Source organism: Gobius niger, assembly GCF_951799975.1.
Source record: "Gobius niger genome assembly, chromosome: 16".
NCBI classification, from domain to species: domain Eukaryota; kingdom Metazoa; phylum Chordata; class Actinopteri; order Gobiiformes; family Gobiidae; genus Gobius; species Gobius niger.
Genome location: NC_136867.1, coordinates 8,626,661 through 8,652,445, shown reverse-complemented (window position 1 = coordinate 8,652,445; position 25,785 = coordinate 8,626,661). Strand labels below are relative to the sequence as shown.

At 42.3% G+C, this 25,785-nt stretch overlaps 4 protein-coding genes across 4 annotated transcripts in view; 2 read left to right on the top strand and 2 right to left on the bottom strand.

Annotated features, from left to right (window-relative positions):
• Positions 1-17,562, bottom strand: part of isca2 (iron-sulfur cluster assembly 2) — a 65,616-nt gene extending 48,054 nt beyond the window's left edge. Inside the window, exon 1 of the mRNA XM_079573874.1 lies at positions 17,558-17,562. The gene's annotated coding sequence lies outside the window, so the exon portion shown is untranslated. The remainder of the gene's footprint in view (positions 1-17,557) is intronic.
• Positions 545-8,870, bottom strand: coq6 (coenzyme Q6 monooxygenase). Its single transcript, XM_079573272.1, has 12 exons — positions 8,496-8,870; positions 8,264-8,398; positions 6,582-6,640; positions 4,344-4,470; positions 3,228-3,358; positions 3,033-3,140; positions 2,733-2,795; positions 2,528-2,635; positions 1,769-1,971; positions 1,569-1,684; positions 1,175-1,341; positions 545-718 (listed from the first exon to the last, which is right to left on the bottom strand). The coding sequence occupies exons 1-12, from the start codon at positions 8,695-8,697 to the stop codon at positions 689-691; spliced, it is 1,449 nt and encodes a 482-aa protein (XP_079429398.1). The 5' UTR covers positions 8,698-8,870; the 3' UTR covers positions 545-688.
• fam161b (FAM161 centrosomal protein B) lies at positions 8,973-15,444 on the top strand. The gene is made up of 10 exons (XM_079573876.1): positions 8,973-9,102; positions 9,191-9,326; positions 9,549-9,752; positions 9,959-10,446; positions 10,575-10,837; positions 12,156-12,274; positions 13,087-13,248; positions 13,369-13,468; positions 14,881-15,050; positions 15,305-15,444. Exons 3-10 carry the CDS (start codon positions 9,565-9,567, stop codon positions 15,384-15,386), a joined length of 1,572 nt encoding a protein of 523 aa, XP_079430002.1. The 5' UTR covers positions 8,973-9,102; positions 9,191-9,326; positions 9,549-9,564; the 3' UTR covers positions 15,387-15,444.
• ngb (neuroglobin) lies at positions 15,407-20,977 on the top strand. Its single transcript, XM_079573875.1, has 6 exons — positions 15,407-15,538; positions 17,352-17,606; positions 17,711-17,867; positions 18,112-18,220; positions 18,295-18,414; positions 18,492-20,977. Exons 3-6 carry the CDS (start codon positions 17,770-17,772, stop codon positions 18,642-18,644), a joined length of 480 nt encoding a protein of 159 aa, XP_079430001.1. The 5' UTR covers positions 15,407-15,538; positions 17,352-17,606; positions 17,711-17,769; the 3' UTR covers positions 18,645-20,977.
• Positions 20,978-25,785: the final 4,808 nt, after the last annotated feature.

The following is a 25,785-nucleotide window of genomic DNA, read 5'->3' as shown; positions in this document are numbered from 1 at the left end:
CTGGTAAAGGTCTCCACCATGACTCTGAGGGAAGCTTGATCACCCCTCACAAAATACCTGTACTTATAAGTTATTTCAGCCAGTTTAGTTTGTTTGGTCTAGAGAGGAAAGCACTCCTCCACACAGTGGCTAAATTGTAGGGCCTTTAAACTACTATGTTTTAGGCCACAGAGAAAAACTCATGAGTAATATGGACAAAAGAAATTTGGACAATGCAAAGATAAATTATGCAATGATTTGAGGTTTACTGTTTATTTTTTGGATGAAAACCTGGTTCCTATAAAGGGTTATGAAACTGTGTTTTTTCTTGTGAACTGTACAAATGTTAAATAAGTGAGATTTATTGTTAAGAGTGTACCTTCTTGTGCAGCTGCCACGCCTTTGCTGTTTCAGTATTTCACACCATAATAACTACTGCTGTATATACTTAATGTAACTGTAAATGTAATGACTTGACAAGAATGGCTCTTGCATTGCTCAAATGGCTTTTTCATCATTTGATAACTAACATTTGTACATTTTATTAAATCAGGTGTGTATATTATACATCTTTTACATGTTTTAATAAAATATGTAATTATCAATCTTGATCTGTGTCTAATGAATCAAAACAAGGAAATGTTCAGGGAAAATAAAATAATATTTTATTTACATTTAAGTCTTGGATGAAGCGACTAGTGCTGGTGCATCATTTGCTGGCCATGGAAATGATCTGCTCCTGAAAGAAGCAAAGGACACGGTCAGGGAAATGCTTCACTGAGCTTTGTTCGTGCTGCTTCAACCCAGTGCGATCACACTGTTTTCAAAGCACTGAATCACAGCATTTCATTTGGAAAAGATTGTACCCCCAATCAAACGTTTTACAGCCAGTTAACTTGTGTTGGTCTGAATCACTTAGTAGGAAATAAAGCTATCTCATATGAGCGGTCAGTCGTAAAAGGGGTGTGAAAACACAAGCTAACACCACCGTCCGCTGCCCCTGGACCAGCCCTGCACCCCACCCACACACTTTTGGTAACAGTAAATTTGGGACTAAACTTAGATACCATAGTAGTAGGTTCAGAACACTGGAAATTATAGACACGGCTTCAGTAAAGCTCTGTGTAATCAGGAGAGCGTAGGTGGAGCCTCCATGTGACAGGTAGTCATGTGATGTGATGTGTGCGAGGTTTACTTTGAGCGTTGGCAGCATGTTGGTGGCCTGTAGCCCAAAAGTGCGCAGCAGAACCACAGGAGCGGAGTGAGTGGAATACAGACGCTTCATCAGGTCGATGGCCGCCATCATGGGCAGATTGTGCCTCTGCCGCTCGGTTTCATATTCCAGGAGGTGCTGCATGGCTCCTGCTCACAAAAGAACAAGCATATCCCGTTGAATATGCTGTCATTCATAGCTTTTCAGTGCCGTACTAGGCAAAAGACAAATTATGCTTTTCAAATCAAAAACTGATGAAATAATTACATGAAGAGAAAATGATGCTTTTTCATAGCGCTTGGCCGGACATGTTCTGACTGTGTGGAAAAGAGCTTAAAAAACCACTGTACTTATAGAGCTTCTGTGTTGCACTGACCTAAGTCCTTCCCGTTAAAGGCTGCTTGGCTCAGGACTTGTGTGAGGCAGGCCACATCCCCAAAGCCCAGGTTTACTCCCTGACCTGCCAGGGGATGCACTCGATGAGCAGCATCCCTACACAGACAAACAGGGAATACAAGCTGGTCATGTCACTTTGGCTAATACACAAATCAAACAGGATTTCCTCTTTATTCGTACCCGATTAGAGCGACGCGATGCCTGATGTATTCTGAAGCATGACCCATGCCAAGGGGGAACATGACCCGGGTTTTTGGGCCTATAGCGGCTACACTGGGAGGGAGCTGTCGGGGTGACCCTGCAGAAGGCATGAGGGCAGAGAGGGCAGAGCGAAACATCGAGCCAGCTGTCTCCACCAGCTCCGACTGGTTCTCATTACTCCACTGTGGCACATGGGCACACAAAGACAAAGAGAGAAAACAGACATTATCCTTGAGTGGACAAAGAAATTACAGTAGCGGACATACGAGCAAGGATCAACTCCAAGCCAGGGAAAGTTTTTTCTCTCACTAACTGGTTTGGCAGGCCACTGTGAGCAGGGCTAATTAAAAGAAGATGCTGGCCAGGCTATACAGTCGAATTAGCTGTGTTTGAAAAACATTCCATGCAGTAATGGCCGACACTGGGAGACCACAGGTTTAATTAGCAAACCAGGCTTGAAACCAAACGTGACTCAACCGTGGTGACCCTGTCCATCGACAGAACCAGTAAAAATAGCCAGCTTGGGAAAAGGACTTTTGTCCAAACATAAGAATTGAAAGGTACACCCAGCCACAGAAAGATATTAATATTGGGCCAAAGAGTGACAAATATGCTAGTATGATTCATTTGAACCATCCGGCATGAGAGTATCCGGTCAGTAAACAGAAATGTTGCAACCTGCTGCTGGCACATGTGGAAAGAGAGACACTTTATATTGCTATAAAAAGCATTTCTCACAAAGGCAGAGTTGACTGCGTCCACAAAGCTCTCTTCGTCCAGCTGCAGCAGCTCCTCTGCGAGTTGATGGCTGGTGGACCACACCAAAGAGCTCTCTGTGTCTGACAGCTGTAGTGAACATTAATGCTGAGGTATTATCTGCCACTAATTACACACAGTGAATAGATTTGCAAGGCCAGCTAGAACAGTAAACATGCAGTCTTACCGGTAGCATTGCTATGGGTCCAGTTGGGAGGAACCTCTGCCACGCAACATTGTTTTCTGTGGGCTATCAAGCACATAAACACAATATGATACAGCCAAAGTCTCTATTCTAGTGTAAAGGCACACTTTAATTACATGCAGCATATGTAAACAAGGTATTACACTGCATTGTTCGCTACTTTTGACAACGCCATTTAAAGATGACCAACACAATTAAAGCTTTAAATAGGTATATTCAAATGAGACATTGTGTATTATTATCATCTGGTGAATGTTAACCGATAATTGCAACTATATTTACCTCTGACAGACGCAGAACAGCAACAACAGCAGACTGGTCATAATTCCACTTGACTGTGGGAATCCCCAAGTGTCGCCTCACCATCGAGTTTTGTCCATCAGCACCAATCTGACAAACACACAAGAATTTGAAAAATAAAACACTAATGACATGGACAGAAGACATCAATTTATTAGGAAAAGACTAAAGACTGACCAGCAGTTTGGTTTGCAGAGTCTCACCACTGGCTAGTGCCACCTGAACCCATGGGATGGCCTCCACAGAGTGCTGCGGCATTGGCCATTTGTACTTCACCACTTTGGACTTGTATTTCACTTGCACATTATCTGTCAAAAACAGACATTTTTAGATTCAAGATGAAAGAACATTTAAAATCACATAAACATATTGCATCTCTTTTATTGGCTAAGTCTAACACATTTTGTGCATAATAACATGCCTATTTTTCTTCTTCAAAACCAACTTCATAAATGAGTATTTTTCCCACGCTGTTATGCAGCTGAAATTCACATTTTGTTAATGATGTCTGCCTGCTCGCGCAGATGTGACAGAAATCCTATCCTCTGTGACTGTTCCATAAGGTCCACTCCAGAGGACACAAAACTCCACTTTCCGTCACCTTTCTTTCCTACGTGATTCTCATGGCACTTGTTGTTACCAAGAATCAACAGATCATCTGTTACAAGCTTCTAAACAGAATACACGGCTCCACGCAAAAGAAGTCAAAGAGAGGTTTGAATGGTTACTTGAAGTGCAGCTGGCACGGGGCATGCTTTCATCTACCACATTGAGAGTGTAACAGCCCTCGCTCAAATGAGAAAGAGGCCGACAAATGGGAGGCACATGAGGTAAAACGTGCAGTGACCGCACTTCCGCTGTTTGGCACCAATTGCCCAAAAGTGTTTATAAATATGCCACTCTGGCTGTCAAGCACAGAGTGAAGCAGAGCTTTATTTGTCGCGCTCACAGAAAAGAGTTTAATGTGGACAAGAATACAGCAGCCCTCTGTACAATTCAATGGCTTTAGAGGTGCTGAAAACACATGGCGCCTTTAAAAAGTCACTGGATCATCACGTGCCACTGGAGTACTGGATTTTATTCAAACTGCAGGAATATCTTTGAATAGTGTCAGTAGCCTCAAAACTGTCAGCACGAGCATAAACAAACTGAGGGAAGGGTGAAATAAATATGGTGGTTCTAGCAGACAGGTTCAACAAACCCAGAGGTTTTGATGAAGCAGGATTTGGGTTTGACACGGCACAGCCACTGTGTGGATGTTGATGCGTAAACCAAAAATGCATGTTTACTTACCAGATAAACTGTCCAGCTGTTTAGTGAGGGCTGCCGCAACGACGTCATTCTCCACAATGTATGCCATCTCATCCTCCAGGTTCTCCTTATCGAATATGATCAGAGCATCTGAGCAGGCGTCCCAAACCTAAATGAGAGGTCCATTATGGCTGTGGTCTGTCCTTAATGCATCCCCTATACCTATATATAGCCGTCTTTTCATTGAGCTGCACACATCAAAGTTTTAGATGTTACTGATGCAAAGAGGGTCCATGACAAGCCCAGGCTGGCTGGTTACTTCAGCTGAGTGGGCTCACTCGGGTCAGGGTCATTATTCTTCATTTTCTTGGAGGCACAAATAACTAATGACATGTTTGTGAACATTACAGAGTAAGTCAATATTTACCCACAACCCCAAGTGGCAGAAAGAGCTACTGTAATTTCAGCCTTGGATCCGCTGTGGAGTTCAGCATGGAGGGTGAAAGTGTTTGTACAAGGTTAATCCTCTCCTGGCTTGTAACTATGGTGACCCAACCCCATCATTTGGCAGTAATGTGCTGCTGCTCTACTTTTTACTGACTTCCCATAAAGTAGGGGGATATACCCTCAAGAAAACCACTAATCACACTGAGGTTGCAACTTGTGATAAGTGGTTGGGAAGAGAGATTTACAGAGACCGGCCCAAAACGGTTTTGGTTTAGTTTAATACAGGTCAAAAAGATTGAGCTTGGGAAAAAACTGCTGGTGCACATTGTGTTTAGACAATACATCTATAAGTCTAAGGAAAAATCAAGACACTGTATGAGTCAGAGTCTGTTTCAAGACCTCAAAGCAAAACGTGCATTTAGAGTGGAAGTGGAGGGGCATTTTACTGAATGGAAAGAATGCTATTTGCAGCTTTTCTACATACTTTCCAACATTATGGCTAAAATGTATAGAAAATGACGGAGATGCAGTGGACAAACAACTCAGTGGCACCACAGTGAAGGTATAATGGGAGAGGTACACTGCCATAAGCACTTTTAGGCACTGCATGATGACATCTTGGGCCCAGGGAGAAGCCCTGCGGTCAAGTGTTTGGTACGCGCTGACCACATCTTTCAAAAGGGACCGAGCCTGCACCCACAGCCGTAAAGTGGCTTTGCAGCAAACAACCACCCTCCTAATCTTTCATCTTCTTCTCGTTGTTCACATGAATCTTCATAATTAAAAGACAAAATGTCAAATGATTTATTTATTATTGCAGATACATTTTAAACCTGCCCAATGGCATCCTATAGTGTACTAACTGAACTTTTGCAAATGCAGTGTTATCATTGGCATATTCAAAGAAACTGAGTTTAGAGTGTGGCAGAAAAGGCAGAAATGACATGGAGGAATGAACAAAATGCCTGTTACATGAAACCCATGTTTGCAATTTTACCGTGAACATACCATATGCATGATTATATGACGCCGTATTGTGCTGTTTACTCAATCAGCTGAATGAGTGTCATAGAATCCTCTCTCCACAAATTACATAGCGCTTTGATTGATGGATGACAGAATTACATATAGCGTTCCAGTAAATTCTGCTCTAACTGAGAAAAATGACATTGTGTAACAGCAGGATATGTTTGGTTGTTGGCTTTAGCTATTTTTTGCTTTACTAAAAATGTGAATATTCCAGAACATCTGTTATAGCAGAGAAAGGATCATTTCTGTTGTTTCAGGGGGTAATTTAATGTGGTCTCCGTTCAGGCTTGGGACATTTAATTTAGCTTTGTGCAAACATTTCTGCTATAACGTATACACAGTAAGGCTGAGACAAGATATCGGATCGGATTTGGATCGCAAAACTTTGTGCTGCAATACCAACTATCAATACTTTTTCAAGTATCGCAATACTTTCAATACTTGTGCTTAGAGGCATTTTTATCCTGCACTCCTTTAATTTGCAGAAACAGCACTGTGTCAATTTGTGTTAATGCACTTTTGATCTTAACACTTCAATAAATGTCAAATGGCCTTTGGTTTATAAACTTTAGACACATGACAGTTTTCTTTTTATACATTTTAAGGTAAACATATTACAAATCATAATTACGTATTGTATCGCAATACGTAAGTATTGGATCGGCCCCTGAGTATCGTGATACGTATCGGATCGTGACAAAAGTGGATCGTCCCAGCCCTACTACACAGGCCCATTTTCAATAATGGACAGTACTCTTAAGTTAAACTCACTAAAGCAGCCGGACAGTGTTTGAGTAAACATACCTGCATCTTTTTGTACGGCTTACATCTCATTTCTGTAATGTAATCCCATGCTCCAACACCTGCAATAATAAATACACCGTTAGTACTGTGTGAAGAGAAACACATGCTGAATTTAAGATATTATGTCAAGATATAAACGATATAGATTTTCATCAATAAAACTCTTTTGTATTATGATGTTTTTATTTTTCTGAAAAATGGTTGTTTTCCACCGAACCCGTAGTTATATCGTATTATATATTGATATCGAGATATCTGGTATAAATATGACAGAATGGTGGTGGTCAGAGCCAGGTCAGCGCTTCTGTCAGTCTCGCCCAGGGGAAACTAAACACCACCGAGTGTGGCGTGAATGTATCATTGTCTCATGTAAAGCACTTTGTGATTATGTCTGTGAAATAATTAATAACTTAAACTTCTTTTCACACCAAGTACCGTTGACCAAAAAAATGCTTCACAGTTAGAAGGTCCCGGGTTCAATTCCCACCTGGACGGGCCTTTCTGTGTGGAGTTTGCATGTTCTCCCTGTGTCTGCGTAGGTTTCCTCCGGGTACTCCGGTTTCTCCTACCACTAAAACATGTACAATAGGTGAATCCTCTAGCCAGGTGTTTCTGACCATTAGCCTGGCTTCATCCTGATATGGGTCCCCGAGCGCCGGTCTACGCTGGCTGCACCCTGCTTCTACATGTTGTCCCAGCAAGGATGGGTCAAATGCAGAGAACGAATCTCCCGATGGGGATTAATAAAGTATAACTAAACATATGAAAGAGCTAAAATATGACAAATGCAGTGCTTTAGCAAGGACTAACTAATCAAATTGTCCCTAAAAAGAATCTAATACTAGAACTACAGTAAAGCCTGAGTGTCACCCAAAGGCTTTAAGTGGTACTTGTACTACAGTTTGAGAAACACTATAGATTATATTGTATTACACCCAGTAGGGCTGGGCGATATATATATATTTATGATATATCGATATATTTTTAAATGAGATATGGAATCAGACCATATCGCGTATATCGGGATATTTAAATTTCAGACAAGCTATTAAGTTAACAAAAAGAAACTCAAGGTGATTTTTAAAAAAGTGTATCTTAAAGTTTAAACTGAGTAATTTATGTTGTTACCTCTTTATGTATAAATGCTGCCCTCAGAAATAGACTGACCTATTTTATTTTATGGCTATTTTTATCCAAGATATTTTTTTATTTAAATGTGCACCTTACGGAGCTTTGTTATACAGTGTTTATGTTTACATTGTATAGTGAGTTTTCAATAAAAGTACTTGTATTTGACCTTGACATTTCATTTCACAGCTCTCACTTTGCGGAAAAAATATCGGGATATATATCGTATATCGATATTCAACCCAAATATATCGGGATATGACCATTGGTCTATATCGCCCAGCCCTGGCACCCAGTGAAAGTTATTTGAATCACTCTAGCATTGACATGAGTGCAGTTTATTTTTATCAGCCTGTCTGATATGTGTCAGCAAAACCAAGTGAGGCGCCTGCTGCCCTGACGATTTAAGCAGGGAACAGTGTCTAACCCAGGCTTACCTTACAATGTTCAATAACATCGTTTTTAATAGAAACACACCACAACATATGAATTATATATCCATACACATTTCATAATGAATGCCTATTAGGTTTCAGTCGGCCTGTAGGCCTTACCTGCGAGCAGAGTTGCAGAACCAGGGCTAATGGAGCTGACTCTGGTGCTGTACGTTTCTGGGGCTTTATGCATCACTTTCTTATGACCTGCTTCAAGTAGAAGAATCTTCTTATCGCCGAGGTTGGGATCCATTCCTGTTTTGATAATGATGGTAATGATCAGAACATGCAATGGATTCATTTTAGGCTGGAGGGGTGTGAACGTTTAAGCTAGCTAAACATCACCACTTACCCAATGAACATGCCATGGCAGATCCAACCATGCCTCCCCCAGATATAATAACATCATAGACCTCATCCTGGCCAGCAGTCGTGCTGTGTTGGGCGCAAACAATTCCTCGACAAATATTTCTGGGAGAGATGAGGCATTTTTCTGCAAACACACTCCTGGCAAATCCGTTCAGGGTCAGCGTCGACTTGGTGAGCTTGTGCATTTCACTTCTCTGTCATGAGGGGAAGAGGGTGCGCGGAAGAGTCAACTAAAATGTTAAGTCTGTCAAGAAAACCAGTAAGCCTTACGTTTCCCCTTGAACATGTCCTATTGTGGACGTCTCTTTGCTATTTCAGCCATGTTGTGTTGACAAACGCTCCAGACGAAGCACTTCCTGTCTTTCGTCCAATCACAGAACACGTCCTCCGCAGGCGCGCCACGGACAGGCTTTTATAATAGATCCATGTCTTTAGGACGAAGACTTGATTATTCCGCTCGGTTTCATTTATGTTTCACACTATTCTTATCTCCTAAATGAGAACTAAGACGTAAAGCGAGTGCATCCAGTATGTTTTTTTTTCTGCTTCAAGAAGACCCGGAGTAAAAACTTACTAAACTTACTCAACAGGTGGGCTTTGCTGCTTTCGTTTCGTTTTTAGATTGTAGCCTACATATTTAAACGTAAATCTAATGGGTGTGTTTGTGCATTGGACCAGGTTTTTCTGCATGAGGAACGTCTCACTTTTTATTTAAGAGCGCGTTCGCCTGGTTGCTATGGTAACGCGGTAACAGACCTCGCGCAAGTCAGCAAAATCGATGAGTGGGAAAAATGTGCCACACAAGACCATAAAGGTAAAACCCACAGTGATCATGATTGTAACCATTCACTTTTATTTTGCATTTCCTGTTTCCCAAATATACAGCAATTAAAACATCTTTTCACATAGTTATTAAATAGTTTGACAATAAAATGTTGTTAATCTGACTACTTTTTAACTACAGAAAGCCCTTTATTTTTGCTGTACAGAATGATTTAGTTACAACTGCATGAGTAATATTTCTTTACTCTGGCAGAGTTATTATCTGTAACATGCCCAAGCTGGAGATGCATCAGCGAGATTGCCTTGAATCAGAGTTAATCCTCCGGCATCAGCTCAAGGCTCTGAGCGAGAGCCTTCAGAACCAGCTGCAGGAGACGCAGATGAAGCAAAGGGAGGCTCTGGAGAAGAGGATTCAACTAAATGCTGCTCTTTCAACACTGATGCGCCAAGAAGACACGTATGTAACCTTTAATACATTTGAATGGCTATTCTCACACGTTTCACATCAGAAAAACGTTTGGCTTTACAAGTGCCACCAGGCTAGGGAAAGACCTGGATTAAAACAGACCTGACCCACGTAGCATCCCAAAGTTTGTAAAGCACTGTACTAGCTCGACTCCCATTGCAATTTGAGTTAATTTCTTCTTCTTTTTGTTATTGAAGTCCAGGACAAACAAAAGTGTCATCGACATCTGCTCTCAACTTCAGTAAAGGGACAACGCAACAACAGATTCAGCCCAATTCTGCCTGTATGTATTCAACACATTGTAACTTTTCTGGCCAGTCATCCAAATCAAAACATACAAGGACGTACCACTGTGAGCGTGCGGGTTTGGCTATAACACGGCCAAGCGAAGAGGAGGAAGCTATGGCCGAGTGCTTGAAGAAGTTTAGTGCTCTCCCAGTACCCAGGCACGTCACGGTGCCCCTTTTCGGAGAGATGATGGGCAAAATGGAGGAACAGCGGAAACATGGCCATGAGCAAAGAAAGAACTTCCTGCTCTCTATGCAAAAACCATTCGGGTTTGAGGAGAGAGAGAAAGAGAGAAGAGAGAAACTCATCGCAATGATGAATGAAGCATCACAGGAAGATAAAAACCATGCGGCTGCAGTCAGGAAATCTCACAAAATCAAACAAGACCCCAAAGTAGGTAAGTTGAATTATCTGCTTGTCCCTTCTGTCCTACGCCCGTTAGACAGCGTGACAGACAGTGTGTTAGATTTCAAAAACAACCTGTGTGAAAGTGAAACACTTCTTTGTTGTTATATTTTTTTGTAGCAAACAGAGACGGTCAGAAAGTGTCTGAGTGCCCCAAGCTTCGCACCGCAGATCGCCCCAGGAGAGAGAGGATAGGGTTCCTGGATGAGAGCCCCAGCTTTCAACCTAAGATCATCCGCCGTGTCCCTGATTTCAGCAGACTCCACAGAGCCTTACAGAGGGAAACAGCGCAGGCTAAAGACACGACCAAATGTCTGCCCTTCCATCTCAGGACATCCGCTCTGCCTCAGCGCCAAAGCAGGAGCAGTGATCAGAAGTCACAGGTACACTGCACGTTTGTGAACTAGATGCTGAAAACAAGCAGGGTATAACAAATATTTGAGACAGAAATATTTGAAAATGCTTATAGAATAGAACAGAATATGAACTAGTTTATTGTCTAATGATGTACAGTAAGTTTGCTATGGCTCAAATATCTCATAGTTAGTTTATTTTGAACATATTAATAGTGCAAACAATAAATACAATGAATTTCTTGGAAAAGGAGTGGGTTGAAGCGTGACCTTAAATAGTCCCAATCCCTTTGAATGAATGGTTTATTTGAATGAAACCATTCATTCAAATAAACAATTTTAAGTGTTCATTCAACACTTAAAAAGAAGCTGGCAACTTTTTCTACAATGTTAACCTCCTGCACAACCGAGAGCCCCAATATTTACAGCAACAATATATTGAACTTATACGAGCAGATGTACACATCTATGAGTCCAACGACAGCATTGTTATTTGTATGTTTTTGTTCACCCTAATTGTGAATGTCCCTCTCCAGCTCTGTAGCCTGAAACAGGGGTCATCAAAGCCAGCAGAGCCAACCTTGGTTACATCTTTCCAATTTTAATTTTTAGCAGCTCAGTTCGATGGCACTAGGCCCTCCAGCAGATGGCGACCCAGGTGGCTGCCTGGTTCGCTTCTGCCCAGGGCCTGTATTTGTGAGCCAAATTATAGATTTTAAATCAAACTCAAGTAATGTACTCAAGGCATAATTATGAAAAGCAGTCTTTGCTGATTGCTTAAAAACTTAATCGTCACCGCAGTTTTAAATACTGCAACTATTGCCTTGTTTTTGGAAATGCCATAGCTATGCACTTTGGCAAAGATTTATGTTAAAGGGTTCTTGGGATTTTATTTAGAGCTTTGGACTCTCCCACAGTTCACACTCGTTGATTTAAAAATGTGACATTCTAGTTTGTGCCAAAATGATGTTAGATGCTAAAATAACTGGTTCAAGGGAAACTCCTGTTGCCAGCATGTGCAAGCTTTGAATGTTATAATCATTATCATAAAAGTGATATAACAATCAGAAAACCACTCTTACACAGTCGGCATATAATTCCCATACCGCTCACAGCATGCACTTGGTGAAATAATCAGCCAGTTCATTTTAATTATTCAAGATGTCACGCTGTTACATAAAGCACTCAATGTATGCTCATGTTGATTACAATTCTGTAGTCATGGTCAGGCAGCCTCTGTCTTTGAGTGCCCTGTGTGGGAGGAAAAGTGCTGTATAAATTCAGAAAATGTACCTTTTACCATCTGCCAGGGTTATGCATTGTTTGTACGTTATTCTATGATTCACAGGCACAAAAAGTAACTCATCTCATACGAAGCAAGTCCCTGGGAGCATTGACCTCACTGTCCACAGACACCCTCCCTGTTTACATCACTGATGCTGCAAGGAAACGCAGCCAGGCTATCAGGTGAATCTATTATAGGAAATAACTCAAAGATTGTCCCTTAAAATGATGTTACTGTTAAAGTAAAAAAAAAAGACCAAACTCACCCTGTGCGATCTGCTTCTTTTGTGATGTTGTGTATGCCATGTCCGCTAGCAATCCATGTGTAACACAAAAGGTGTCCAAATTAATGCTTTTCATATATGGTCATTTACTTTCCGCCTAAAGACAGGAGAAACATACAGGCACATGTGCAAATGTTACTGAACTTTAGGTTTAGTAACGGGTTTAGTGATCAGTCAAGCCTCCTACAAACCTTCCAGTCTTGTGTATTATATAGTTTATATATATTTAATATCTAATTCCTAGCCTGGTTTATTGAGCTTTGAGCCTCAAAAAACAAGGTAGATATTTTCATATATTTTCACTTATATATAGCTTTTCAAAAGCAAACGATATCCAAATCACTTATGAAAAAATCTTTGCAACTTCACCCCCCCCCCAAAAAAAAACTCCCATAAATTTAATCCTGGCTGTATTCACTATTAGGATTTTGTTGCTGAGAATATAGGCATTTTTTGGCATTTTTGTGCATAAAATGCCTTATTTTTTATATGAAGCCATAAAATGACAGAACATTTGAATTTGAATAAATGAATTTGAATTTGAAGTTACACATGTTGGATATTGAGTGGCATGATGGCACAGTGATTAGAATTCTTGCATCCTTTACCACAAAAAACATGTACAATAGAGTCCCCTCTGTGATGAAGACTCCCCTGTGAATCTGTCCAGGAGTTTCCCCCGGCTAAATAAAGGTCATTCTCCGCTTATAGAAAATCAATAGAAGTGCGAGAGAGCAAGGAGAGCGCCGAGTGGCTGAGAAAGTACCGAATGAGGTCAGAGGCCATGCAGAGGACAGTCACGCTGCACGCTAAGCTGCTGGACCCGCACAGGAGCTTAAAAGAAGTGTGTAATGAGAAACTACAGCACCATCGGTGAGTGCCGCTCCAGTAAAGGCTGTCCACTCTCAAACTTTGCAACCTTCACTATGTCACATCACAGGAACCACAAGCAACCGCCACCAGTAGCAAACTATAATCTGTGCTTACATGCAGAGCAGTGGACCAGCAGCGGATGAGAGAGTACGGCAGGGAACTGAAGGGCATGAGGGCGCGGGTCAGTGAACGCCCGTATCTGTTCGAGCAGGTCAAACAGGTGAGTGTCTCCGAAGGTCAGTGTCGCCGCACATTATTATCACACACCAGCCACTGGGTCATAGGGAGCAGTGGGTCTGACTACGGCTACGGGACACACATTCAATTTATCATGCGAGCTGCGACCCACGTCAGAATATTACATCAAAGATTATAAGTACTATTCCTTTTAATCTGTGTGGTAGGTAATATCAAAATACAGTATTTTCTCACATATTTCTGTTGACAAAAAATATCAAAACATTTTATCTATCGCCATTTTTTGGCAAAGTTTTGTGACCCACATAAAATGCTCCTGCAACCCACTTTTGAGTCGACCAGAGAGGACCACTGGTATCGAGCAAGTTTTCAAAATGTTTCAGTGTGATGTCGGCCTGTCCCGATAACAAAATTTGGCAATAAACGATAATATTGAGAACCATTTAATGCCGACAAAACTGTAACTCAAAAGCATAGCAATGACAATAAAGTTTTGTTCTAAATGTTCCTAACCACATTTTACATTGCACATAAGTTAAAACCAATTGTTTAAATAACTTCCGTGAAAATTACAGTATTGCTTGCAAATATAAGAAAAAAATGCTAATAAATATACATACGATAGATATTGAGCCCAAAAATACAGTATAGTAATTATCGTGACTGGTCTAGTGTGATGTGACGATGTTTAAACCTTCTATAATCTATATTATGATATTGTCATAATTGTAGTTATTGTTCCCTAATGAAGACCATACCTAGTGTGGTGTTGTGCTGGTGCTCATCTGTGTCCAGCAGGAGGTCCAGGGAGTGCTTGTTTGAAAGCTTGAAACCTCTTGATGACGACCTCAGAGGGTTAAAAAATCAATTAGGCGGTCGCCTGGTTCCCCTATGCCCAGGGCCGGCTTACACGGAGTTGCACTTTTCATTCATGAATGTTTGAGTAATCCTGCATGTTCTAAGCCAAGGGTTCCCAAACCTTTTTGGCTGGGACCCCAAAAATTGACACGTAAACAACTCGAGACCCCCATTGTGTAAAGTTATGCTACTTTAGGACAGAAAAAACTTTTTAAATCAAGTTAATATGTATTAAAACAGTTTATTTTGAATAATTGAATGGATTTAACAAATTATAGGCTTTTTACACTCAAAAATATACTAAAAACAAAACATTTTTGTTTTAGTTTCATCTTGAAATCATGTGAGGACCCCCACCCAAGGCCTCGCGATCCCCCAAGGGGTCCCAACCCCACTTTGGGAACCACTGTTCTAAGCATCTCCTTCTCAATAATATGCAACACTGCACTGCTTTTATCTATATTCAAACAATTTAATTTAAATATTTGTACAGTACTGTTCATGAAATATTCTGCATTTGTAATTTGCCATCTTGGTGTGTTTCACATGTTCAGTAAAATGACTTGGATTTGACAGAAATCTGCTAAGGCCAATGTGGAGAAAACATTCAGAGACACTCTCCGGAGTGCGGGCGTCAAGGAGCAGTTTGTTGAAGAGAATGGTCTTCTGAGATCGTCTCCCTCCTCTGAAGTGAACACAGGCAGCAGCAGCAGCAGCAGCAGCAGCACACGGGACCAACTTAGCAGGTACTGACATTTTTCACAATCCCTCTTCTCACACTGTTATTCCCGTGCCCTGTCCGGTAAAATTATGAATAGAACTGGTCCCTGAGAGCCAAGGACTTCATGTGGTTTGGTCATATTACGCATTACATAATTTTCAGAGCCTCTTTCCAGCAAAGAAAAGACACACAAAAAAAAAGGACAAGTGCCATTGCCAAGTTAGAGTTCAATGTAATTACATATCGCCATTTCTTTCTTTCCCAACATGTCTGATTTAGGGGAGAAAATGCAGACACCGGAGAGAAAATTGAAGATGTGAGGGAGGAGAGCGTGGACTGCAAAGCGGACGGAATGCCATGATCAAAACGGGTCAGACGGCACGGGAGGGTTTTTAGTGGTCGCTCTGGCAGTAAACAACACGGCCTTTAGAAAAATTCCTGTCATGGAGAGGCATCCACGACAGCCTCTGAGCTCTCTGATGTGCAACTGCAGATGATGAGGGCGCCAAACAGGTAGGAATTATGGAACGTGCGGACACTTTATACGCTTATTTTCAACCTTTCTGGATCTACCACACTGTACTCAAATCAAAGTGTTCTTTTTTATAATAATACTGCTCGGAATTGTGTATTATATTTAAAGTGAAGCCCCCATTGCAAGCTTTTGTAACCTCCCAAGTTCAAACCAAAAAGCCTCCACAATAAACATGTATCCTCACAGTTGACACAAGGTGAACCGTTGCCTCCTTTGAGCTTTACAGTAAGGGGTGACTTTAGGCTCAACAAGTATATATACATTTTATTGGGTCCTATAAGGACACCGCGCCGTCTGAAACAAGTCTGCGAGGCCGCCACTCTGCATCCCAAAGTTCCCAGTTATTTCTTTAGCCACAGCAGCAGCTAAAAAAACAAGCCTAACTGTTCGTCGGCCTCACAAAGAGCCGCGCCGTGTTTAAAGCCCATAGACCCACATCAAATACCGCGCTGCGCTTTTCTCCTTCTTAGAAAGCGCTACCAGGAATTTAAAGACATCATTTTTGAAGACAAACCACATGGGCAATGCCTAAATATGTATAATCACCGCCGTCAGAAGACCTCCGGGGAGACCGGTAGGCGTTCATGTGATGTGTTTCTAGGCCACTGTGTCAGATCTTCAAACTGCCTGAGGGCAACGTCGGATTCGTGATGACAAGCGGTAGTGGGAGCGTCCTGGAGAGACACTAATTTGGAGTAATCAATTGTATTTACTCAGCGTGTTGAGGTGAAGAAATTAGACTCCTCAGAATGGTTCTTACTGTACTTGAGTAATAACTTGATCGAAAAAGAAAGTACAAGTCAGTTCTGCAGCCTGATTAAAACTATATCACTAAATATCCTTCTATTCTGAGTAAATCTATAATCTATTCATGTTGTACTACTACAGAAAAAAACAACAGGGCCTTTATGAATGGTGAAAACCTTTAACTCTTCATTCATTCACACTTTGTAAGCCACACTTATGTCAAATCTGTCATTTATTTTTTATTTTAATTCTACACAAAGTCGACATTGTCCTCAGCAAAGGCGTCCTGTGATTTCCAAAGTAAAATAACAGCGATGGGAACTCGGCGCGACAGCTTTAAATCAAACGTTACAGTCAGCAATTATACGCGCTGTAGATTGAGCAGATTACATAGCGCTATCTCGGCCACCACATGACAAGACCTCAACGATTCCATGGGTTGTCATGGGAACCGCATAGTTCCCCCTCCGCCCCAGTCGTATCCTACCCTCTTCCCCCCTCTCCCACCTTCCCCACCTCCCCCCGGGCCCCCGTCCCTTATAGGAAGGCCTCCCCACTTCTCCGGGGGCCACAGTCGGTGCATGTGCCTGAGCTCCTCCAAAAGTAGAGGTTGTGCGAAAACGGATCGCATCTCGTTTTGGATTAATGAAAGGCTCTGCACGTTAACCGCCGAATGTTAAGATGATGCTTGTTTGAGGAGTGCCTCTTCTTGGAGCAGATAAAGAATGTAATTTTGACCCAGGTGGCGCGCTCAGGTCTCTTATAATTTTCGCCACCACACGGCATTATAAATCCCCACACGTTTAATTCTCGCTGATGTGTGGGTTGCAAGTGTTGGCAGCTGTGGAAACATCCTAAAATAGATGGTGCAGGCCCCTAAATGGTCCGTCATCTCCATCAGACAATTGCAATGTATAGAAGGTAATGTTTTGCTTCCTGGTTAGTTCTGTCTGCACCACAAATTGAAGGTAAATCTCCTCTAAGTGTCCGTGCGAAGACTTGTGGATATGGTGCTTTTGAGCTGGTCGCCTGGTTCACCTGCAGGAGGAGCTGTAGCATGCAGTAGCCTCTCCTCTCCTTCAGTGGCTTGACTAATAACCCTGGTGCTGGAGAGAGAGACTATCGGGAAGGGGGGGAGAGAGATAGCAGCCAATGTGACAGATAAGAGCGTGGCAGAACTTGTCTCCCTGACTGCAACGTGGGCAGGGGGAAGAAGACTGTCAGGCAAAGGCTGCTCCAGCATCCTCTCAACACGCAGAGCAGCAGGAGGGATTCCGAGGGACGACTGACCTGGGAAAGGTGAGAGCCTGTCTGTTACATATGATGCTCAGTGATTGCTTTTTTTCCCCTTCTGCAGACGAGTTGACGGAAGTTTGGTCTGTGGATTGTCTCTCCTGTTGCAGCACTTGTTTGGCAGAGGGCTGGTGTGTGTCTGAAGTACTCGTCTGACACTTGTAGCAGGATGGACTGTCTGTCGGAGAAGGATAAGGAGCTGATACGAGGCAGCTGGGAGAGCCTGGGCAAGAACAAAGTACCCCATGGTGTAATCATGTTCTCCAGGTAATGGTCATATATACTCTGTCCAGAATGTAGTATTAATTGCAGATAATGTTAAATATTTTCTGCAGCAGCAGGGACAGCTCCTTCTTAGCAAAGTTGCAAAGATAGAAGCTGTAACCTGTTGCTTGGCGACAAACAGGAAGAGCTACTTCTCTTTGGGACATTTCTTATAAAGAAAACGATTTGTTCTTAGCGTGATTATGAATGTCCTCTCGACACACAGTGTGCTCTGTCTTTTTGGTAGACTGTTTGAATTGGACCCAGAGCTCCTCAATCTTTTCTACCACAAGACGAAGTGTAGCTCGAGTCAGGACTGTCTGTCCAGCCCTGTGTTTGTGGAGCACGTGACTAAGGTGAGCTGTTCCCTGCCCTCACTGCACTAACTTAGTGTATGAAGGCCTTACCGCCTTTCCTCTGTCATTTGCAGGTGATGCTGGTCATAGATGCAGCAGTCAGTAACCTTGACGACCTGCCCTCGCTGGAAGACTTTCTCCTCAACCTTGGGAGGAAGCACCAGGCTGTTGGAGTGAACACACAGTCATTCGCTGTAGGACTCAGATCTGAAACATGTTTGCTGTTGGTTTTTATATGTGCGTGTCTTACTCTGTATGTTCTGGGCTCCAGGTGGTGGGTGAGGCTCTACTCTACATGCTGCAGTGCAGTTTGGGTCATGCCTACACTGCACCTCTGCAACAAGCCTGGCTCAACATGTACAGCATTGTGGTGGCGGCCATGAGCCGAGGATGGGCCAAGAACGGAGAGGACAAGGCCGACTGAAGCACAGCGCGCTACAGATGCTGCCAAATCACTCAACATGGTTGCCATGGAATAAGGTTGTGTAACTTGCAACATAGTGGCTTTGGCTGCTGTACATTTGCTCAGTGAGCGGGGTAGCGTAGCATAGCAAATGTATGATGTGGTTAAACATGACAATTGGATTGACCAAATCCAAGTTTATTTTTGTTGTCGTGGATGTTCGCTACCAGGCAATGATGCTGTACAGCTGTAGGGATCTGCGCCAACCCACTTTGGTTCTTAATGGTCTGGACAAAGTCCCATAGAGGCGAGTGTCCAGGACAGAGCTGCCAATACACTTTGTATATACTGGCTTCAGTTATCTCCTGTAATGATTAGAGTGACTGTGGTGGTCTTTGTGTTGTATCTTACACATGTCAATCACTTGATATTATATTAGGCATTATACACAAATGAGACTGTGTTGACTACTGTGGCTAGGACTGGCAGCTCTCTATCCAACCTGCACACAGTGATCCATCAAACAATGGGAAACAAAACATTTTCAACAGACTTATTGATTACAAGCACAGACACTATAATAATACAGTGCACAGATGCTGAAGACAAGAACTGTTATTTTTGATAGCTTTTCAAGTGATTGATGACTGTTACGGCTTAAGTGCACCTTATGACTGGTGTGCAATGTGCTCCTTCTGTGAGCGTCTTGTTCCAATAAGCTTAAGTTGACTGTTACACTCAGCTCAGACTGTTATGTGACCACTGAGTTTGCAAGAGGAGAATCACAGAGGATTTATCTGTCTTAGGTTTACATTGTTCTGGAAGGATCAGGTTACTGTTGTTTTATTACTTTTAGTGTAGCCCCGTGTGTTCTTAGTGAAAGCATCGCTGCTGCAAGGATAACTTTACCTCAGCTTCAGAGGTGTGGTGTGACCAGTGTATGTAAACTAAAGATGTGAAAAGAATCACTTACAATAACTCCTAATGTATGCTGACACTGTCTGCTTTAAGACTATTGAACACTGCTCTCCTTGGCTGTTATTTACATGTATGGTCATGATGCCAAGTAACTTAGCAACGGTGTGCCAAGTATTTCATAATAACAACATACCACTGTTATTCCAAGCTGCTGATATGTGGTTACCATTGCTTTAGGATGAGTTTACATGCACAAATTTATTTTTCTATCTTATATTTATGTGTAGTTAAGAGCGTATACTTTTGGACAAATTTAATGTACAGCACAGTATAAAGCTTCTAAGTAGTTCCAAATATATAATTGATAGTAAATATATCACTATCTTAAATGAACTGTCTCTAAAGTATACTTTTGATAGAGCCAGCTAAAGGTTATTGTCTTACATGTTTGTGTGCTTAGTACCCTCAGGTGTACTGTTACTATCCCACTGTGTAGGTGTTGTATATTTATAGTTGATCTTTTTTATCCTATGCAGGTTGTAGACCTCTGTGTGATTGTACTTAAGTCTTTTCTAGTGGGCGTGACCAAACAACTAGCATGCCACCTACTTTTACATTTGTACATTTCGAGTGCGTCACTGTCTACCTCATCTTTATTGGCTGCTACTATCTAACAGTGATGACTAGTTATCCTACAACCAAAAAACTCATGAACGCACATGTTAGATGCACTGTTTGTCACTGGATTGCACTTGTCGTGCTGATGTATTTGAGTAATAAAGTCTCTTGTGTGGTACTGGCGCACAGGGTCAGTGTGTTTTTCGCTCTGTGTGTTATGCTGTGTCTGTGGATGGAAATCAATCACAGGACGCTTGATTAGGCCCTCAGTGACAGCGCACTCCCTCGCTCCGTCTTACATAAGACCCAAACAGCCCCCGGCCAAGAAGACGAGGGCGACTGCAGGCACATCAGTCCATTTACCCGTGCAACTGCACCGTGTCACGTAGACTCGCGTCTGTGGAATGAAGGATAACAAGATCAGGGTTACATATTTGCCCCCGTGCATGTCTCGTAGTCAGAGCCAGGGTTAACAAGTGTAACATATGAGAGGCTGTCTGATAAAAGGCTGCTCAGGAAGAGGACTCATTATTTTCCATCTCTTCAAATACACGTCTGTCTGACATGAGGTTCGTCTGTCTGCCCATGGCCCACACACTTCAACCACAGAATCTGGTAGGTTCAGAAAAACGCAATAGTCTCATATAGGCTCCCTCTGTCCTGGGGCAGCTAGATGAAAGCATGGCTGCCACTCTGTGCGTTTCGAAGTCCTGGGCCCAAAGGAGATCCCATATGTTATAGTGAAGCAGAGGAAACCCACTGGCAATTGATCAGTGGACCGTCTTGTTGTAAGGTGATTACTGTGCCACCACCATGCACCTGACCAACACATTAGTGCAGAGACAGGGTGATGGACCTGCTTTGCCCAAAGACACAATGACAGTACACAGTGTCGTTGTAAACTATAATGCACTATACACGCACTTGTTGAACCTGCATAAAGTTACTCAGACTGGAAACATCCCACAGGAGCTGCCCCTGTCACATTCAGATCTTAATGTCTTTGCTCCTAATGCAGCTAAATGATCTGAACCTCACGCTTGATTAATCTGGTGTACATTCCTTTGCATCAGATATGACAGCAGTTGTAGGGTCAACAGCTAACTCCTCATCCCCCCTGAGCCTCATGTGGCCTGCTCTTACCTTGTAGTGGACGTGCTCTGAAGCCGGACGCCTTGAGGGGTCTGAGAAAAGACAACATGACATTATTTTTAGCCAGTCTGCGGCGTGTTCTGAAATGAAGGGGTTTATCGGACGTCGTCATGGCAACAGTTAAGCGGCGGCGGAGAGCGGCATCTATGTATAATGCGCCTGTTTTCCGTAAAGCTCCCATTTACACAGTTATCGCAGCACGAGGGGAGCAGGCACATACGACACCCGGGGCTAATCAGGTTTGCTCCGCGCACCGGAGACACGTAGGGAAGGGAAGAGATGCACTTGGTTATCTGTGTCCCGGCAGTTCAGCTGAGGACAGGTGCACGTTTTGAGGACACACATTCATTCCTCTATGTGTCGGCTAGTCATGTGTGTGTGTGTGTGTGTGTGTGTGTGTGTGTGTGTGTGTGTCTGTGCCGTCCTGCATGAGATACAGAGGGCCACATATCATCCCTCTATGCATTGTGCACGGCATTGTAAAACAGGAAAGATTTATCTAGGAGACCTTTGGGAGACAGCTAGTATGTCTTTTTAATTGCTGGCTGAAATCCTTGCATTTTTATCAGGAGTGACTTTTGATACAATCGGTGTGTGTGTAAGCGCATGTCTATGTATAATTATGTTAAAACTGGAAATGTTCGATCAGAAAAGGTTACTTTTTATTCATCAGGGCCCAGGCTAAAGGTAGAATCAGTTGGAAACATTTTCATTATTTTATCGAATTATTTGGTAGCATTTCACACTGCAGGAATGGCATGGTAATTGGATGGAAATAGCATAGTACATAAAAGTGTAATAACATGGTAATAATGGTAATTACATTGTTATTACTGACACAGAAAATACATTTTCCACATTATACTTCTTTTTTGGATTAACCAAGTGCAAAATGAAGTATAATGTGGAAAATGTGTTTTCTGTGTCAGTAAATTTTTTCTTTTTTTACAACTGGCTGCTCCATTTTTAAAGCTGGTGTCGCCAGTGCAAGATCCAGGGTGATTTGACAGAAGTGTCTCATATAGTGCTAGGGCTAGAATGTGCTGCACCTTAATATGTGGTGTATAAATAAGGCAGATTTGGATTTACCGTCATAGTAAATATAGTCAATTCTCAACACCACTAGCGGCCCATGATATAACATTATGCAATTCCAATGTTTGGGAAAATTGGTCTTCTGTTGGCTCTGGAAAACCAAAATAATAGTATCAATAAATGATATGAAACTCAATAAATTAATTCTTCACATATTCTTTACTGGTCCTGTTATGCGTTATGTAATAATAGAGCGTAATGCACTTTCTCAACAGCCACAGGTAGCAGCTCTGTCACCTTTCCACTGGAGACGTCTTCTATTCTCAGCCCCATTTCTCTCCATGGAATTCACCTTCAGTCCCCACAGCCCTCCGCAGTTGCCAGGGGTGACAGGGGGAAACCACAAAGGACTTTACCCCCTTCTTTTGTCAAGTGGAGCTGCCAAGAGGCACAATATGTCACGAAACGATGCTGTTTTTGCCCACCTATCTCGGACTCAGAAGCCACCGCTGTCAAGGCGAGAGCATCCCATTAGCGGGAGAAGCCTGGTGCTGCGTGTGTTATCTAATATTGCTTCGGCGTTACTCGTGTGGATACAGGCAGGTGTTAATTGCACTTGACACAGGCTGCGCAAGGATCTGAGGAGATATGCACCGAGGGGAGCATACTTGCACAAATGTTAATGTTTGGTACAAAGATGCCAGTGAGAACACGTACATCATTTATTTACTTTGCTATTACTGGGGGTAGGCCTAAACTTTTACTTTATTCTATTCTATTCCAATTTCCAAACATTTTCAGGCTGCAACCCCAAAATTACCATACAAGTGATTTGGGACCCCACTTTTAGTTACGGGTGCTTATTATGACCATATCAAGCAGCAAAACTCTAATCGTCTTGCTTGATAACATGGATTTACATAGGCTACGTTGCAATTTGACCAGTATTCACAAATAGTTGTTTTCAATTAACAATTTGAATAGAGTGTCAATACTTTCCTTTTGTTTCCTTTTGTAAATCACTAATTTGGGACCCCCACTCAGTCTCTCGCGACCTCCATATTGGGAACTAGTCGCCTACAGTACTTGCAAGTACACCAGTTATGAAGAGATTGAATCTACATCTTTGCTCTAATCTCTTATCCCCCACCTCATCAAGTCACAACCTGTTCTGGTTTCAACCAGTTACCTCACAGGATCATCTTAAAGTGTTGGTCACGATGGCAAAATGAGGAGAAGTAAACGATCAAGCTCCCTCAAGCACGTCTCATTGGTTAAAGTTATGGCACTGGGCATTTCATTAGTGGGAGGGGAGGGACATCAGAAAAAATATTATTATTCAATATTATTCTTGTTACATCAGATTACAGGCCCAGCGATCAATTATATCCAATCTATTAAAGTGATAGTCCGGAAGGCTAAATGTAATACACATTTTATCAAATGCATTTTGATGAAGTAATAATATATACTGTATATTTTTTGTCCCTATTTTAAGTCCCTCCTTCCCGGATCTCAGCAATTTGTCAGAGTCTAGTATCCTCCCGCGATGACCAATGAGACGAGCTTTTCCGGTGAACCAGCCTGTCAGGAGGATTGTGTACTTTCAAATTTCACCCTATGTGAAATGTGTAAAGCATTTAAATTTATAGACTATCGCTGGGATTTTAAGGGACTATATGGAGTTTTAAAATGTTAAAATTATGTACATGTTCCAGCCATGTCCTAAGGTGTAGAATGAGCCCAGACCTGTTCACCACAACTGCCTCTAAAATCCTGCACTGTCACTCAGAAAGTTGTTACTTTGGGTCCGAAGTGCCGTCAGGCACAAGCTTAATATAGAAGGTGCATGGCCAACTTGCATCTAGCCCTTTTAAGTTCCAAAGTTTAACCAGATCCATGGGTTTCCACCACATGACCTTTTCCTGTAATGGACCCTATTTAGTGCACTTTTGAGCATGTAAATAATTGAACTGCAATGGTTTGCACTCATGCAGTTTGGCACTGTATATAGAAAATATACAGTGCCAAATCCCAACTAAATACAGAATACTGCCAATGCCAAGAAGGGCATCTGGTTTAAGAAGAATTAAATAATTGCAAACTAGAGTGCCAAGTTGCTGTGGTGAACCCAGAAAGGAAAGTCCTATCAAATATAAAGTGCTGTTCAATTAGCAGTACAAGTTTGCTACAGATCTTTTTTAACCTCAGTTAGGCTAACTCGCCTCACACGAGCACGCGGTCCACAGAAAGTGCGTGACAACTGAAAAAGTTCGCTCCGTTTTATTTTCAGATCACATCACTTCACTTTGGTACAAATAAAACCCATGTAACCCGACAAGAGATCAATGTGAAATGCAGTGTGTCCCCGTTCCAGCCCACAGTTATAAAAGATACAGTCCGCTTTTGCAGCAAGTATGATACAAATATTCCATAACAGAGGCCTAGTGCTGTCTGGAAATGTACATCCGAGTGGACACATGGGGCACGGCCAAGGACCGGACACAGTAAAACTAGCGAGGCATGAAAAAACAATCCCTTACGCCAAGAATATCATAATAGCTTTCATAAAGAGAGTGTGTTAATGACGTGGAAAATAGAGCTTCAAATGGAGGGGGGACTTACTTTGATGTTTATTTGACCAATTCTTATATATCTTGCATACATTTTACAAGACAAACGGCCACAGCACGGGCCAAATCCATTTCTTTTTAAAGAAATCATACGCCATATACCGCCTCTACCCTCATAGCGTGTAATTAAACCGTCACAAAACGCTTTTAGACACTGCGCAGTCGTGAGGAAGATTGACATTTCTTGTAAAAAACCAAAGAGGACCTCGTGTTTTGGCGAAGGCGCGTTACCAACAATGGGCCTTGGGGCATGTTCACATTAAAATCACATAAATCACACAGAGACCTAGACAATAGGGGCATAAACTGTTGCTGACTGTCATTACATCATGTGGCTCCTGGCCATAATTGTACAATCTTCAAATCCACAGCGACCGCAATGCAAAACACTTGACATGTCCAGGGCCGCCTTGTCGTTGGCAATGTTATGTAAATATTGCTGTTTACCAGGGCGGCACGATTTGGGGGGGAATATTGAATTGTGATTGAGGATTCTGCTTGTGACAGAAACATAAGACTTCTAAAGGTTTTTTTGTCCTTATTTTGATCAGTTGTGACGCCTTACTTTGTGCTATTACACCCAGGATGTTTGTCTTGGCCGATGCTTGGGTCAAATTAACCTTGTTTTCGTGTCCGATGGTCAAAAACATCAAGAGCAAACGAAAACAACAAATTCCGACCAAACTGATCCTAGTCACCTGTCACAAAAGATTCAGCCCGGCCAAAGGGACTCAGTGTGAACATTGTGGCGTCTCCGCTGTTGTTTTGGGGCGGACACAGGGACCGGGAGGTCGTCCAAGGAAACT

Coding starts and splice junctions, on each gene's coding strand:
- ngb (XM_079573875.1), top strand. CDS start 17,770: ATGGACTGTCTGTCGGAGAAGGATAAGGAGCTGATACGAGGCAGCTGG. Junction 17,868..18,111: donor GGTGTAATCATGTTCTCCAG/GTAATGGTCATA, acceptor TCTTTTTGGTAG/ACTGTTTGAATTGGACCCAG. Junction 18,415..18,491: donor TGAACACACAGTCATTCGCT/GTAGGACTCAGA, acceptor TCTGGGCTCCAG/GTGGTGGGTGAGGCTCTACT.
- fam161b (XM_079573876.1), top strand. CDS start 9,565: ATGCCCAAGCTGGAGATGCATCAGCGAGATTGCCTTGAATCAGAGTTA. Junction 10,447..10,574: donor CAAACAAGACCCCAAAGTAG/GTAAGTTGAATT, acceptor ATTTTTTTGTAG/CAAACAGAGACGGTCAGAAA. Junction 15,051..15,304: donor ACACGGGACCAACTTAGCAG/GTACTGACATTT, acceptor TGTCTGATTTAG/GGGAGAAAATGCAGACACCG.
- coq6 (XM_079573272.1), bottom strand. CDS start 8,697: ATGCACAAGCTCACCAAGTCGACGCTGACCCTGAACGGATTTGCCAGG. Junction 8,399..8,495: donor TGCCATGGCATGTTCATTGG/GTAAGTGGTGAT, acceptor TTATCAAAACAG/GAATGGATCCCAACCTCGGC. Junction 2,636..2,732: donor GACCCATAGCAATGCTACCG/GTAAGACTGCAT, acceptor TGTTCACTACAG/CTGTCAGACACAGAGAGCTC.